This window comes from Watersipora subatra, chromosome 7 (genome assembly GCF_963576615.1).
Source record: "Watersipora subatra chromosome 7, tzWatSuba1.1, whole genome shotgun sequence".
In the NCBI taxonomy this organism is placed as follows: Eukaryota; Metazoa; Bryozoa; class Gymnolaemata; order Cheilostomatida; family Watersiporidae; genus Watersipora; species Watersipora subatra.
In genome coordinates this window covers 42,250,998-42,268,331 of record NC_088714.1, presented here as the reverse complement: position 1 = coordinate 42,268,331, position 17,334 = coordinate 42,250,998, and the positions used below count along the sequence as shown (strand labels likewise).

The window sequence follows — 17,334 nt, the reverse complement described above, 5'->3', positions numbered from 1 at the left end:
TCGTCGGCTTGTAGTTCGCTCTCGACCTTGTTAAAACAACATAATAGTTTCACATGCACCATTTTGATTGGGGCTACGCAAAACAATTTCAAAACAGGTTGCATTGTTCCCATGCGCTTATCATCAGCCAAGATGTTGCTTCCAACTAAAAGCAATGCAAACGGTAGACAATTGTTCAACATGCGATAGTCTTATACTGAAACAGATTCGCCACGTGTAACGAGACGGGTTGCCGCGTTGTAAAGTTGGGGTTTTTCCGCACAAAATATACGCATGCACATAAACACCTAGCCATTATGAACTTTGGAAAGTTAACGCCGTTGTTAATACTTTCCAAAATTTACTGCGTCGTTTGCAGGATTGAAGCAGAGGACTCAGACGGGCCTATTTTTAATTCCGAAGAAGAACTTTTTGAAAACCTACAATACGTCGAGTTTAGGGCTGCCGCAATTCTCTCATGTGAGTATCATATTTTAAGAGTTTTTTACGCTAGATAGTTTTATATTTGAAAGATAAAATAAACGGTATGTTTGGTTGGTATGTATGAGTGTATTAGGAAGTTACACGTTTTGGCTATGGTTTATGCCTTATTTTAAACGTCAGTGATGAATTTGCTTTTTCATCTTATTTTATTTTAAACTATGGTTTGTTTGCGAGACTTTTGCTAAGGTGTGTGAACTTTAGACACTGATGAGTGTGCAAGCTATAAGCAATATCAATATGTACCAGTCGAGGAAACAACTTTATTTCTACTAGTCCAACACTTGAAATACATAACTAACAAAATTTTAAAGCAATAATAGTCAGGAAAAAAGTGTTAAGATAGGTGGTATTATAACTTTGAATACGGTTAATCAAGCTTGTAGAATTAAAGCGTTCGTTATTTTAATTTTGTTCCAGACTTATACATTAAGCCGGAGGGTGTATCAGGACAGAGTAAACACACAACGAATCATAGAGCCAAGGGGAGCAGTATGGCGCTTAAAACATACTCAAACTGGATAAAACATATCCAGCTGTAAATACCAGAGTATGAAATCACAACTCCAAATATAAAGCAACGATCAATAACGAGAACTCAACTCTTATTGTATTAACATCAACGTCCCCTTTCACATGACAAAACTTGTTGGAGAGATTCGATATATACAAAACTCTTTAGATCTTTAGAATAGTGAGCGTTTTTTTGACTAGTGTCTGGTGAGGCATTCAGTTCAAGCATTGGCTGTGGGGGCTCTAATGCGTCTTCAGTTGGTGGAGGGTTGTTACTCATCGACTGCACAGTTTCTGCGATGGGTTTCAGGTCTCAGAAGTATATCAACTGTTTCCCCGTATAACGTTGCCCCTGTCTTCATTCAACACTGCTTAAGATCTGTCAGACAGTTGTTCTATGACCTTATCTCTCGTCCATTTATTCTTACTCTGATTTAAGCTTTTGGTGAGTAGGCTACTGCTCGAGGCTCTAGATCCTTGGCAGACCGATTATAGTTTCTCTCAATTACAAGCTTCAACCTATCTCTTGCAAGGTCAGTAAGTTTGAAGGTTTGACCTGAATTTCCCCAGTATGAAGTTCACACCTGGTAAACCTGGTAAACCTGAAAATCTTTTCTATGAGTGAACAACAGAGTAGGTAGAGATCGTCTGAGCATTTCATGAGTTGTTTGAGAATCTTGACCCGATAGGTTCTAGTTTTACTCAAATAGTTTCCGCTTTACCATTTCACTCAGGGTGTGCTGGAGAACTGGTAGTATAGTTAATCCTCTATTTGTTACTGAAAAGTATGAACTCAGATGCAGTAAATGGAAGTCCAGTATCAGACCGGGCTACGTCTGGGATGCCTAATCTGGCAGATGTCTTGCATATGCATATGAATTCTTTTGATGATGTTTCACTCAGGTTTCACACTCAAAGGTAGTTGACTATGACCAGATAGTTTCTGTTTTGGTATGTTAAGAGTTTCATTCCGACTTTACTCCTGTATTTTCTATGTTCGTAGGTATCAGCGATGTGCCTGTAAATCCATTTTTGTCTCAACTATCTACAGACATTCAGTATGAGCTCACAGACTACTTCACTTGTGCTAAGTTCTCCAAGCATCATCAGAAAAACCATTAATGATAGGCTACATATCTCCAGTCCACCTTGTAATAAAGTACGTTTGACATATTGGTATATAAGAACAGAGACTATCTAGTGGTGGTGGACTGTGACACTCATTACACGGAAATGAGATTACTCGGCAGAAAACTTGCTGTAGATGTGATTCTGGCTCTAAGATATGCGACTGCTTTACAATCACGTATTTGCAAAGCAATTTGAAGCACTGATGGCGATTTTTGCTAGCAATATGCCTTTTCATAGTCAAATCATATAAAGATTCACAACTGATTGAAGCTTTACAATTGTGACCTCCGTTCCTCATTTCCCTAAGTTCAGGGGAATGGCAGAACAGTATGTTCAGACCATAAAATCTTTTTTGAAGGAGTCTGAAAAGAAGAAAATATCTACAGGTCACGTCTTAGATCTCTATTCACAGGCGACACTTTCAGTTCAGCAGAATTACTGTTTGACAGTACTATATGTAGTGATCTGCTGGTAACATAAATGTATATCATTGTAACCTGCTATTGTTGAAGTCAACCATTGAGTGATAGCATTTAAGATTCATGTAAGACTAACTCCATGTTGACCCAACTGACTGCTGTTGGTTATCCTCCTGATAGCACCTCCTAAAGCACCTGATAGTGCCGTGTGTTTCTTATATACTTGCTAACACCTGCAAAAGTGTGTCAGACTCACTCCAGTATCTAGCTAAAACCAATCCTAGAGGTCCTACCACCGAGGTATAAGGACTACTTCATGGAATAGGCTTCCAAGTCTCTGTGCATTGCTTGATTAAGTTCACATTATTATTCATCTTTCACAGCCATACCAAGACCTTCCTACGAATGCTGCAATACAATACAATGCACCTACGAGGGGAGATGTAGTGATACATGGTTCAAAAATAAATCATCAAAGTCAATCAAATAATTGGCAGGCAAACGTTGTATAAAGGAAAGATTTTCATGCAAAATGATTCTAGATGTCGGATTACTATAGATTACACGGTAACAACTGACAAAGTTTGTATCAACCAATAATAGATAAGTTTCCGACCACCGGCCAGACCCTTTTCTCTATGCTGTCTGCTAAAGTCAGACATATTAAAAACACGATCAACTAGAACTCTGTAATTACCACACATGGTGATGCAAGTTTTATGTTTAACCATAACTGTCACGTACAACTTTTATTGTATTTACTAGGTAAATCAGACATGCTGATTCCGGTTTTGTACTCAAAATAAAGATTGGTCCACTAACTTTCAGAGTATTGAAGGCTTTATTACAGCGTTTTAATATCGGTCTCGAAAACAACACATTCGGCATAACAAGCTCTGCCCATAAATACGTGATGTAACCTAGGTTTTTAGAAACGGAATTTAGGGATGTTTAGACCGATCTAGAATAATAGAGATGGGTGTTTTAAAATCCATTGTTATCTAAATTCAGTTTTAAAAATAATCTCAGTCTTTTCTGAAAGGTAAATAAACTATTTAACATTGCATATTTAAAAATGAGCTCAAAAAAGCGTGATAACAAAGCAAGCTTGTGATAAAATCGCGCTTTTTTGAGCTCATTTTTCCTGGCATTCAGCCCATTTAAACATCATGTAACAAGCTACGAGCAATTTTAAATAGTTTATATACTTTTCATAAAAGACTGAAATTATTTTACAGGCTGGATTTAGTTAATAACGGGTTTTAAGACACCCATCTCTATTATTCTAAATCGGATTAAACATCCCTAACTTCTATTCCTGAAAAAGCTAGGTTTCGTCACATATTTATGGGCGGAGCTTGTTATGCCGATTGTGTTGTTTTCGAGACCGATATTAAAACACTGTAATAAAGCCTTCAATACTCTGAAAGTTAGTGGACTAATCTTTATTTTGAGTGCAAAATCGGAATCAGCGTGTCTGATTTACATAGAAATTACAATAAAAGTTGTACGTGACAGTTATGGTTCAAGTTAAACAAAGAGTCTAATCAGCATCATCAAGTTGAATCACATGAGTTCTGATTCACATCATAGTAAAGCTGATAGACATGGTTATGCTTATATGGTTGGCTGGCATAGAGGAGGCACGCAAGCACATCTTTTGCATCCTCTCTTGAAGTGCTCTACTTGATTAGTGAAAGCAAAAAGCACCGATCACTGTTCACCATTACGATACATTTTACTAACCATTCAACAGTACTGTCCTTTTAAATATATGAGTATTGTAAATGCCTATGAATCTTACGTTACTGCTCGATTTGTGTTCTTTTTGTGTTGTTGGCTAGATAGCGAGGAAAGTAGACGCTGATACCATTTAAACTAGTTCATTTTATATATTGATCCTAGCTGTACCAGAAGAGCTCTGTATATTGTAATTACTTCATCGTGCTCCATTGTCAGAGCCAAAAGTATTACCCGCTTATGAGGCTTGTATGAATCTGCCTCGCAGACCAAACCTGTGCATTGGTGTCAGAACTAGTTGCAGTCTGCTAATTCGCTTTGCTTAGTGTAGAGTTTCAGCTTAGCAGACTGTCCTGACTGAGTACAATAAGTGTACAAGCTTCTCTAGGCGTTATCTTGTTACTGGCGAAAAGTCAATTCTATGCAATTGACAACCTGCTTCTAGCAGTCAAGTCTGCCACCGGGCTGTGAAATAAAAAACTTTAACTGCATTTTTGTGTTTTTGCATTTTCTTATTTAATGTTAGGACATCAGGTAGCCTTAGGCCAGTGTCTTGGCTGTAATCTAGACAGAGTACTATTAAAACTCTGACAATACTTGAAATATACATGTCTAAATTAACAAGGAACATCACAAATTGCCTTTTGTCTCTTAAGAATTGGTCTTCTTGTCTATGAAGTTGCATTCTTTACCACTTGAATCATCTGGAAGTTGACAATTTCTGGTGATTATTATAGCCACTTGCATCATAATCATCGACATAAGTTTAATAAGCATATTTTAATAATGTCTTAATAATTTTAATCAATATTTTAAGCAAGTTTTTTAAGCAAATTGGTTATTAAATCTGATTAATTAGATCACAGTCGGTGAGTTCTTTAAATCTAAGTCTATTCTCTTTTAGTGTTTCAATTTTGTTGAATGTATATGCATTTCAAAGGATCAGTTTTGAAAAATTTTGCAGCCTAGCAACATTCTTCTTTTTGACAGCTATGCCATACCTCTATTAAAGTTACATCGCATGTTGAGAACAATGGTGTAGAGTGTAGACACAGGGCTTTATCATTAACAAAGGCATCAACTATTACAGTGATTAATATAACTGGAAGTAACAGAGAACAAACAGCCATAATACAAAGCCAGTAAGCTTTTGCGTTTGATAGCCTTAGGAAGAGGCGATTTGACTATTTTGGGGTGCTAATGTCTGTATCCTTATCGTTTAATAGCCATATGAAGACGTGATCTGACTGCTATGGGGAACTGGCTTCGAGTAGTTTTATAATAACACATCTTGTGTGTTGATCTTGATGCCTCCTGTCATCTGAAAATGTATTTTAGATGGAAACAGTGATGAGAGATGTGAGAAGATTATTGACAAGCTTTCCATGATTAAAGTCCTTGCAGAGATTGGGAAATATGCTGAAGATGAGTTTGACATAGCAGGTACTAGCAGGTACTAGCTGAGGCAGGGTGTAGAATAGAATAGGTTAACTTTCATAAACTATTGGTTGAGTGATATTGTCAGCTAGGTCACCGGTAAACTTAATGCAGCAATAGTGTCTACAGGAATATACTCCATTCATCAAGTTATCTGAGATATCTGTACAGGAATGTCTGAGATATCTGTCCAGGAATGTCTGAGATATCTGTACAGGAATGTCTGAGATATCTGTGCAGGAATGTCTGAGATATCTGTACAGGAATGTCTGCGATTTCTGTACAGGAATGTCTGAGATATCTGTGCAGGAACGTCTGAGATATCTGTACAGGAATGTCTGAGATATCTGTGCAGGAATGTCTGAGATATCTGTACTCTATTGTTTATAATGGAACATGAAATATATTTGTGCATTTTTGGACTCCTGCAGGAGGTGTTGTGACAGCTGGACTCAAGGACAAAGCCTATGAGAAAAAGTATAGTTTAAAGGGTTGTCCCAACTTGGTCCTGTATCGGCAAGGAAGGCCCATAGTCTATGATGGCGGTGAGTATATGACTATGTATTCGACATTCACCTTGACCTTGTTGGTGAACTTGGCAACTCCTGTAATTCAAAAAAATGCTAGCGTTTGGCTGAGAGAGGGGAAGGAATGGAAGTACATATATATATATATATATATATATATATATATATATATATATATATATATATATATATATATATATATAGCGCCATCCTATGTTAGTAGCAGGGAGGACAGGTCTCCAGGTTGTGTCATGTTAGCTGTACGCAACTTCCTCTTTCATTAAGCGAAACACCAGTGTGCTTGTAAATATACTTGAACTGAAACATTCTAGATACAAAAGGGTACTCACAGTCATAAGGTGAACATGATGTTTTGTTGTGGCAATGTTTTCTTTACACTTTTATATGCTTAGAAGACATATACCAGTTAGATGTAATTTAATAGAGCTGTTTGTTGCGGCCATCGCTCAGTAACGAGTTATCACTCTACTGAGTGTTTCTCCTATTTGAACCTATGCAACAATTTGAATGGCTATGATAACTAACTAGTTTTTTGTTCATATGGACAAGGTGATCAGTTTGACACTGCACACTGGGCTGCCAGGGTACTAGTATGTTTATATATCTATGTCTGGCCAGTCACGTGGTACCTAATTAAACTTGTAGCGAATCTGAACATGAGGTTCAACAGAGAGGAGATTGGTCAGTGGGTGTCACGCAACATGAAGTCCAATGTAATTCAATTATCTGATGATACATTTGAGCATCAGACTCAAGCCTCTACAGGTGCCACGACAGGAGACTGGCTCTTGTGGCTGTAGGTTACGTGTCATTGTCAGATCTTATGGCGCTTTTTTGGCTTGCTTGTTGGTAATAACCTGCCATCGTGTGTCAGTTCATGCTCGTTGGTAACAACCTGCCATCGTGTGTCAGTTCTGGCTTGTTGGTAACAACCTGCCATCGTATGTCAGTTCTTGTTCGTTGGTAACAACCTGCCATCGTGTGTCAGTTCTGGCTTGTTGGTAACAACCTGCCATTGTGTGTCAGTTCTTGCTTGTTGGTAAAAACCTGCCATCGTGTGTCAGTTCTGGCTCGGTAGTAACAACCTGCCATCATGTGTCAGTTCTGGCTCGGTAGTAACAACCTGCCATCATGTGTCAGTTCTAGCTTGGTCGTAACAATATAGTGTGTCACAGTAATTGTGTGTCAGTAGGGGAAAGTAATGAAGTTGTCAATTGTCACATGGCAATTCATTTTTCATGTTAGCATTATTGTAGAAGGAAAAGTAGCGCATGACAAATACAATTGGAATTCCAGCAAAATGTGGTTAATGACAGGACATAGCAGTTTCTTTGAAATATGCAGTATTTTGAATGGTTCTATATATGAAAATCTAAAACATGTGGTAAGATATTGCTTTATGTTTTGTCATTCCTTGTTTTGCTTGTGGATGTTTACCCTAGGACACTTATACAGTCAAACATGGATAACTCGCCCACGGATAGCTCGAACACATGGTTAGCTCGAACGGTTTCTTTGGTCCGTTCCGACGTAATGATAAATTGCTATAGATAACTCGAACTCAACTCTGTTAACTCCAACGATTTTTTGCCCAACGGCTACCGAAACGGTTGTTATCGCTTTAGAGAATCACTTTATTCCAAGCCATAGAGGTAAACCTCAACTTTTCATAATTCATAAGCGTCGTTATTACCACCATCGGCAAAATATTTTTGTCAACGACTTTTCTAAAGGTTTGGTGAAATTTGATTTATACCAAACATCCACTTAGCGATCGCCCTTCGGAAGCAAGGTAAAGTGAGGTAATCTTTGCATAAACTTCAAGAAAATCGGCAAAATTGATCGTGGGTAAAACGCTCAAAAAAAAAATCTCTTCTCTTTTGAGCATTTCAACAACGATCAAGTTTTGCCAATGTCAATCTAAAAAACGTCCTGGCAATAACATCACCTCAAACAACAAACCAATCTCAAGTGATAGAAAAATCTCTATACTTTTTGATAAAAACGTTTTAAATTTTACATTAGAAGCATTTAATTTGAAACAAGCCATTTGTGCTTTTGATTTATATTATAGTTTGTATATGTACATGTATCTACTAATAAATAAGTAAATACATGGACTTGTGACAGTGCTCTGATAACTTGAACGCTCTGATAATTCGAACACTTTCGCTCGGTCCCGTGAAGTTCGAGTTATCCATGTTTGACTGTATTTCGCTAGTATTTAGTTTCGTGAGTAGCATACAGAGTAAAATTTCGCAGCAACTTAATTTCGCAGCTCTGATGAGTGCGAAAATATAGTGATGTGAAAATAAATGCAGTGGAACAAACATAATTAGATTCTTCAGGCTCAGTTCACCGATAAAAAAATTTCAATTTGCAACTAGTTTGTAATTGTGAACCGCAGGTAGAATGGTGTGGGCAAGGTCGATAATGCAATTTGATCGCTTGCTGCCATTTGTTTCTTGGACTATCAACAGGCCCGTATTCCCTGGAGCGGCTGGGCCGCCCCAAATTTTTGGGATTTTTCACGGCTAAGTACAGTCCAACTCGGATAACTCGCCCTCGGATAAAATGTAACATTTCATCTCAAACACAAGGTTAACTCGAATGGATTTGGTTGGTCAGTTCCAACGCAATGATAAATTGCTTCAGATAACTCGACCTCAACATCATTTATTCGAAAAGTTATTTGCCCGACGGCCATGGACACGGTTTTTATCGCTGTAGAATATCACTTCATTCCAAGCCATAGAGATAAACATCAACTTTTAGTAGTTCTTAGGCGTCATTATTATCTTCATCAGCGGCAAAATATTCTTGTTAACGACTTTTATAAAGGCTTGCAAAAGATCAAGTTTTACCAAACACCCGCTTGGCCATGTCCCATCGAAAGCGTAACAACCTCCGAATGAACTTAAAATAAAATCCGCAAAATTGATCTTTGTTAAAACGCTCAAAAGAAAAAGATGTTTTTTTTTCTGAGCATTTTAACTGCGGTCAAGTTTTGCCTATTTTAATTTAAAAACGTCTCATCAGTCATATCACCTAAAACAAATCTCAAAAAATAGAAAAATGTTGATACTTTCCGATAAAAAATTTTAAAACTTCACACGAGAGGCCCTGCTGAGGCCCTACATGAGAGAAACCTGTTGGAGGCTTACACCGTCGCCTCCACACCCTAGGTGTTCATAACTAGTAGTCTAAAATTCGCCGCCTCAACTTGCAACCAGTGAATACCGGCCTGACTATATCAATGAACAAAGCTATTTAATTTCGCGTTTTCGCTCGTTCGTTATGATAGTTTAGTTTTGCGCATGAAGTTTTCGCGAGAGGATGACTCCGCGAAAACGCGAAAGTTAGATGAGGCGAATACATAAGTGTCCTAGGGACTAGGGTAATAACATATTTGATCTGTCTTCCAGCTGGAACATTGCTAGCAAATAATATTATGTTGGTTGAATGTTTGTTTTGCTTGAAGTCTCATTTGCTCTGTGTGGCTTACTGTCTCTCAACACACTCACCATGTTGAAGGCAGCTGAAAAGTTATTTCAATGCAAAGAATCGATTCAGCGATTAAAGACGAACTTGCACGAAATTGTAGTTAGTTGATTTTATCAGAAAGTATCAGTATTTTTACTATTTGTGATTGTTTGATGTTTGAGGTGATCTGACTGTCAGGGTGTTTCAAGACTAAAATCGACAAAACTTGATTGCGATTAAAACCCTCAGATCAAGCGATCGTGATGTTTATAGTTGCGAAGAGACCGACAGAATAGAGATGAGTAACGCTGCAACTTGAATGCAATAGCTGATATCAACTATCGCAATGATAACGACTAGTGACATCATTTTGCATTTCTTTTTTTCTGAGCGTTTCAACTGTGATCAAGTTTTGTTGATATTGATTCTGAAACATCCTGCCAATCATATCACTTCAAACATCAAAATAAATAAAAAATAGTAGAAAAATACTGATACTTTCTGATAAAATCTACAAAAATGTTGTGTAAGTTCATTTTCAACTATATTAAATAAAAATTCAGCTAGTTGCTAACATTTCTTTGCTCTAGCTTTGCCATGTACGGTTATTTTCTGTAGCTGTAAAGTCTTTGTCCTCAGAAACTAACCAGATTCATTTCAAACGTGACAAGTCGTAATACTACAATAGTGTAACAATCCTGATCTAAAGTGCAGTCTTAGTTGTTAAAGAAATAAATTTATAAAATAACGGAGCTCCGCTTAGAATATCTCACACCTTTTTAGATTTTTTTTTCCAATAAAACAATAACATAAGTTACCTTAAGCAAATTGTGAGAAAATTGAAGCGATCAGTTATAAATCTATCAAATATATATATATATATATATATATATAAGTGCGCTATTGGGAACAGCTAAGATCTTGAGGCGAGTGCTCAAACTCCCAGGTCTCTGGTAGGAGACCCGAGTTAGAGCAGAATTTACCACCCATACGGGGTATCTGGGGTGAGGAAACCATTATATATATATATATATATATATATATCAGTTATGAATCAAGTGTGTGAACAGCATTGTTTTTAACATGTTGAAACATGTTAGTACCAAAACCGTAACATTAAATATGGTAAATTTTCTTTGAATAAGCAGCTCTTTATAATTACTTACATGCAAGTTGTTGTTGCTGATTACATGTGTTGTTACTGATTACATGTGTTGTTGCTGATTACATGTGTTGTCACTGATTACATGTGTTGTTGTTGATTACATGGTTGTTACTGATTACATGTGTTGTTACTGATTACATGTGTTGTTGCTGATTACATGTGTTGTCACTGATTACATGTGTTGTTGCTGATTACATGTGTTGCTGCTAATTACATGTGTTGCTGCTGATTACATGTGTTGTTGCTGATTACATGTGTTGTTGCTGATTACATGTGTTGTTGCTGATTACATGTGTTGTTGCTGATTACATGTGTTATTGCTGATTACATGTGTTGCTGCTGATTACATGTGTTGTTGCTGATTACATGTGTTGTCACTGATTACATGTGTTGTCACTGATTACATGTGTTGCTGCTGATTACATGTGTTGCTGCTGATTACATGTGTTGTTGCTGATTACATGTGTTGTTGCTGATTACATGTGTTGTTGCTGATTACATGTGTTGTTGCTGATTACATGTGTTATTGCTGATTACATGTGTTGCTGCTGATTACATGTGTTGTTGCTGATTACATGTGTTGTTGTTGATTACATGTGTTGTTGCTGATTACATGTGTTGTTGCTGATTACATATGTTGTTGCTGATTACATGTGTTGTTGCTGATTACATGTGTTGTTGCTGATTACATGTGTTGTTGCTGATTACATGTGTTGTCACTGATTACATGTGTTGTTGTTACTGATTACATGTGTTGTTGCTGATTACATGTGTTGTTGCTGATTGCTACTATTGCATTGAAATAACGATCACCCGCCTATTGCAGCTCAGCAGTGTGCTGCTCTGAATAAACTGACACCTTTGCATGCAACTTTATGATGCAAGGCAAGTAGATGCATTCCGGCTTTTTAATACCACTTCAGTTTCTGTTTTGCAGGCACGAGACAAGCTGTTCAGACATGACAGCAGTATGGGACGCTGTGGCATCAAGGTAGGTAGTCAGAGCTATCAATAGTTTTCTGTTTCTTTGTTACCTAGATATTTTGTTGGAGACAGTTACAGTATATTATTCATGTGTTGCTACTGTGTTTTCTATGTGAGCGGCTGGAGCAGTGGCTCACTTCATGCCAGCTAAACACTCAAACCATCATGAGTTGGAAATTAACCATTTCCATTTTCTTCAACTGTTAGGGCCCTGTTCTGAATGGATTGTGCATCGATTCTAGCTACTCGAGGAATTAGTCTCTAGAGGAGATACCCGTACCACGTGTAATCAGGGGTCATGAAGCATTGTGGATTAGCACTTGATTCCATTATGTTTCAGCCATTGCTAACTTCATATGTAACTCTTATGTCAATTTACTCTCATCTCAAGGCACTATTTCCTATATAAAATATCCAAGTACAAATTAATCTGTTAGCATACTAAGAAAAAAAAGCCTAAACTGAATATTATGGAGAAAAAATGTGTTTTTAATTGTTGTAATTTAGTACATGCAATAAAAAAAGTAACAATGTAGTATTGTAAAGGTTTTGTGCTACCCTTACTTACCCCACCAGTATAAGACTCGATGCATAAGTTTATACATGTATTCCTGCTTCGTTCATAAGAGTACAAGGGTAATCAAGCACATGCAATGAACAGGCCCAAACAAAACAGCTCTGCTCTCTAACACAAATTTTCAGGCTTATATAGCGGGTAGGCCCCGTCTCTTGTTCCACTTGATTAGGCTGGACTCGGCTTGGCTCGGCTGTGGCTTGGTTTGTAGGTGGATACGATCCACCACAGTATGTCACTGTCACTATGTACACTACTTTATGGAGTTTTTACCGTCGAGACAGATGTTGTGGATAACAGCTGTCTGAAAGAGACTAGAGAGAAACGCGTTCAGTACACTAAACTTTTGTAATCCTACATAATAGAAACTCTGAATTTAACTTAAATGACTTTAGCTTACTAAACACACACTTGAAAATAAGTTTTAATCTTTTACAAAAACTTAATTTTTCGTCTTGTTTTTAGCATCTGTTTCTGGTTAATCACGTTTTGCCTCAACTGAGCCAACCTTTTAAAAAAATTTTAAAAATGGATTCGAGGAGAAAGACGGAGCGATGCTGTTCTCGGGAAAGGCTTCTCGTATACTTGGCCATATAGTGGCTATCGAGAACCGGCTAATCGAATCTCAAAGATTACTTGCATCTCAAGAAAAAAACTTGCTTAAAATTCTACTCGTATGTCGAGTTTCTTGTATGTTGGGGCACTCGTATGTAGAGATATGACTCTATATATATATACATCTATATATATATTTCTCAAAGTCTGCCTGTCATTCCGGCTATACATATAGCTATAGCCCACGCTGATTATTTTACCTATGCGGCCACGCGTTACAATGCCCTTGTTAAGAAATATTTCTTGTAAGGTTCAATTACTATATCCGAGGTCAAGGCCAATTCTTCTCGCGTGGATAATTACATAGTCTCCGTGGGAAGAGTCTCCGTAGAGTAGGAGTGCCTCCGTATTCAAAGTTTTGAGAGATAGCTTCTCTCGTAGAACAGTAACCTTTTTATACACACAAACACACACTTCTATGCAAGACTTGTTATTATTAATTCTACATATTCAGGATTTTTATTTTGTTTTCTCAGTTCGTATTAATTGCATCGTTACCGAATCATATTTTATTGAAATCGTAGCATAACCGACTTAATTTAGCTATTACTTGCTAATTATTTCACATTTACATCTAAACCTTTTTATAGTCGTTTTATTTTTTTTTAATTTATTTGACCTTCACGAAACATTTTCCTCACGTTATGAGGAAATATGAGTTTAAAAATTCTTTCACAAAGTTTGCAGACCTTTACAGTTGTTTTTATTTTCTATTAAATTATTTCAACTACACAAAACACTTTTCTCATGATGTGTAGTTTGAAAGTTAGAATGGCAAATGTTGTTATATGTCAAATACAAATCAATTTTCTGACCAAAGACTTTTTTATTACCCGGGTCATGTGTCAGAATAAATAAACACATGTAAAATAGCAATTAGTGAAAGTATATCTTTATTGCCTCTTGGTCTCTACAACCACAAATAATTACCTGCTGGGGATATTAGTGGCCTAATATATACCTGCTGGAGATACTAGTGGCCTAATATATACCTGCTGGAGATACTAGGGGCCTAATATATACCTGCTGGAGATACTAGTGGCCTAATATATACCTGCTGGAGATACTAGTAGCCTAATAATTACCTGCTGGAGATACTAGTGGCCTAAGACAGCTCTAACAGTTCCATGTTGTCAAAATCCTTCACACTGAACCTGCTTTCATGTTATATGAATTTAGTTTTATGTTTTCTTCAAAGCATTCATCAACAGAATATATTTGTCACCCCAGTTCAGCGCGTGTTCAATGCGTCTCTATCTGTCTCATTTTTACTATTTCAGGCTAAAATATTCTAAAGTAGTTGGAGAGCTAGACACGACCCTCAATCCAAAAGTAGCCGAACGGTTCAATTTACAAACTTGTCAGTCATTCTTATTGTGAGTACTCTCATGACCTTGAACTATATGTGACCTTGAGCTGCATATATCCATCAACTATAAGCAAATTTGAAATATATGTGATCTGTAATTATAAGTGACCTTGACATGTAGTCTTTAATTGTATCATGCTTTTACTTGGTTTCCATACTGCGACAGTATAGAGACACTTGGGTGCATCAATGCTGAAACTCTATCCTGGGCTGACAAGTAGATCATGTTTCCATTGAGTGCCATAGTAGAGTGATGGTTGTGTGACTGCTTATGTCAAGGCATATGTCTGCTTATGAAACAACAGGAAAGCAAGGCCTATGTGTATGAAAAATTGCGACGCTGTTGTGCTGTACCATGTCTGTTACTTCTAGCCTTTTAGCTGTTACCATGCTGTACCATGTCTGGTACTTTTAGCCTTTTAGCTGTTACCATGCTGTACCATGTCTGGTACTTTTAGCTGTTACCATGCTGTACTATGTCTGGTACTTTTAGCCTTTTAGCTGTTACCATGCTGTACCATGTCTGGTACTTTTAGCCTTTTGTCAGATCTCGGCTTTACTTCAAACTTATTCTTAGTTTCAAATTTGAGACCGATGCAACCATAATTATGTTAGTGACAAGATTTGGTTTCTTGATGCATGTTTGGAGATCTTGAATGAAGTTCCATAAAAATCTTGGGCAAAAAAATATGTAGTAATAATATGCAATAATAAAATTAAGCAATATAGTAAATACCAAATTTCCATACAGATAGCGTAGTGTAGCAACACTTGGGTGCTCCTGTGCCGAAACTCGATCCTGGGCCAACAAGCAGATCGTGTTCTTATAGAATGCTATAGTAAAGTGATGGTTGTGTGACGTCTTATATCAAGGCATATGTCTGCACCTTAAGCAACAGAAAAGCAAGCCATATGTGCATGCGCAAGTGCGACGCCGTTTGTTGTTTCGGTTATTTCCAATGTCACAAAGATGGTGCGTCATACGCGTGTTTCGCTTTCTAGCAGTGATGCTGAATCATGACATAATGAGAGCACACGACTGTGTCCATGTTTCTTTGCGGTGCCATAGGGGAATGTGTCGCTGCTATGCTATTACTGTAAGGAAAGTATGTAGAGTTAATTATTTAAATAATGTACTACCTTGAACTATGTGTGACCTCAATTATATGTGGCCTTCAACTATGTGCTGGATATTTATCCAGTGTTTTTACCGACTTATGATAAGAATTTGATGGTGTAGTTACGGTGATTTAGGTTAAGGCGAGGCAAGTACTACACGTACACCGGAGATGCTATGGATGTACAAGCCTTTACCAACTTTGCTGAGATCTCATATTCTAACTTCAAATCTCAAGTCGTACGACCTCCAGTTTCCCCCTTGTAAGTTTGTTATGTCATCGTGTTTCAGCTCGTTTTGTTTGTGTAAAGTAATGCCTCAACTGAATGGCTGGTGCTCTCTGTTTTAGCGATGAGAAGGTAGAAGAGATCGTGAACTGGCTGAAGGTTGGTTCGCTGTATATGTTTGTCAGTGGTTCCTCTCAGTCCTAGTTTAACTTTATCCATTCGATGGAAACAAACTATCAACAGATATGCACTGTTAACTGTGTAATAACTAAGCTATTTTAACTGTGTTAACAACCACATTATGTTAACCGTCATAACATTATGTTATGCTGACTTTAGTAATTACTATGTTCTACTAACTGTATTAACAACTGTTATTAACTCTATTAACAATTATGTTACATCAAGTGTATTATATGCTATGGCAATTATTTAACATGTTAACTTTGGAGTAACAATCATATTTAATACGTTCACTATAACGACAGTGCACTCACTTGGTATGTTAAACGAGTACTAAGAACTCCTTCAGCGTTTGCATATATTATTTGCATGTTAATGATTTTTGGTAATTGCTTGGAATGTTCGGGTCAGGTACTCTCAGGTTATTTCCTGACTGTTTTAGGAGTCGGAATACGGACTCTACCTGCTCATCTCTGTCACCTTCCTTTTGTTTGGAGGAATTGTCTATCTCGTCTGTCAGGAAGCAAAGACAGCTGCTGATACAGAGAAAAAAGTCAACTAGCAAATGGTTTTCATTAACTATTTATATTCCATGCTGTGAGCTCGTAATAAAACAATATACACTTCAATCTCACTCTTGTGGTGTTCAGTGATGTTGATACGAACTGAGTCCAGGTGGGATAAGATTAGCTAACAGCCTGTGTCTTTACTTGTTAAGTAAATTATTACCTCTACCTTGATGCGGGTGCTTCTTATGAGTTTGAATGCTTGTAGATACAGTCAGTAATAGTATAGAGTGGAGTAATTGTAGATACAGTCAGTAGCAGTATAGAGTGGAGTACTTGTAGATGTAGTCAGTAGCAGTACAGAGTGGAGTGCGTGTAGATACAGGCAGTAGCAGTATAGAGTGGAGCACTTGTAGATATAGTCAGTAGCAGTACAGAGTGGAGTACTTGTAGATACAGTCGGTAGCAGTACAGAGTGGAGTGCTTGTAGATATAGTCAGTAGCAGTACAGATTGGAGTGCTTGTGGATACAGGCAGTAGCACTATAGAGTGGAGTGCTTGTAGATATAGTCAGTAGTGGTACAGAGTGGAGTGCTTGTGGATACAGTCGGTAGCAGTACAGAGTGGACTGCTTGTAGATACAGGCAGTAGCAGTACAGAGTGGAGTGCTTGTGGATACAGTCGGTAGCAGTACAGAGTGGAGTACTTGTAGATACAGGCAGTAGCAGTATAGAGTGGAGCACTTGTAGATATAGTCAGTAGCAGTACAGAGTGGAGTGCTTGTAGATATAGTCAGTAGCAGTACAGAGTGGAGTACTTGTAGATATAGTCAGTAGCAGTACA

The 17,334-nt window shown here is 37.5% G+C and overlaps 1 protein-coding gene across 1 annotated transcript; it reads left to right on the top strand.

Moving 5' to 3' along the window:
- Positions 1–7: 7 nt before the first annotated feature.
- On the top strand, positions 8–16,747 carry LOC137399759 (thioredoxin domain-containing protein-like). The gene is made up of 9 exons (XM_068085977.1): positions 8–459; positions 5,622–5,726; positions 6,152–6,265; positions 6,914–7,064; positions 11,854–11,907; positions 14,370–14,465; positions 15,713–15,838; positions 15,925–15,961; positions 16,428–16,747. Exons 1-9 carry the CDS (start codon positions 297–299, stop codon positions 16,545–16,547), a joined length of 966 nt encoding a protein of 321 aa, XP_067942078.1. The 5' UTR covers positions 8–296; the 3' UTR covers positions 16,548–16,747.
- The last annotated feature ends 587 nt before the right edge of the window (positions 16,748–17,334 follow it).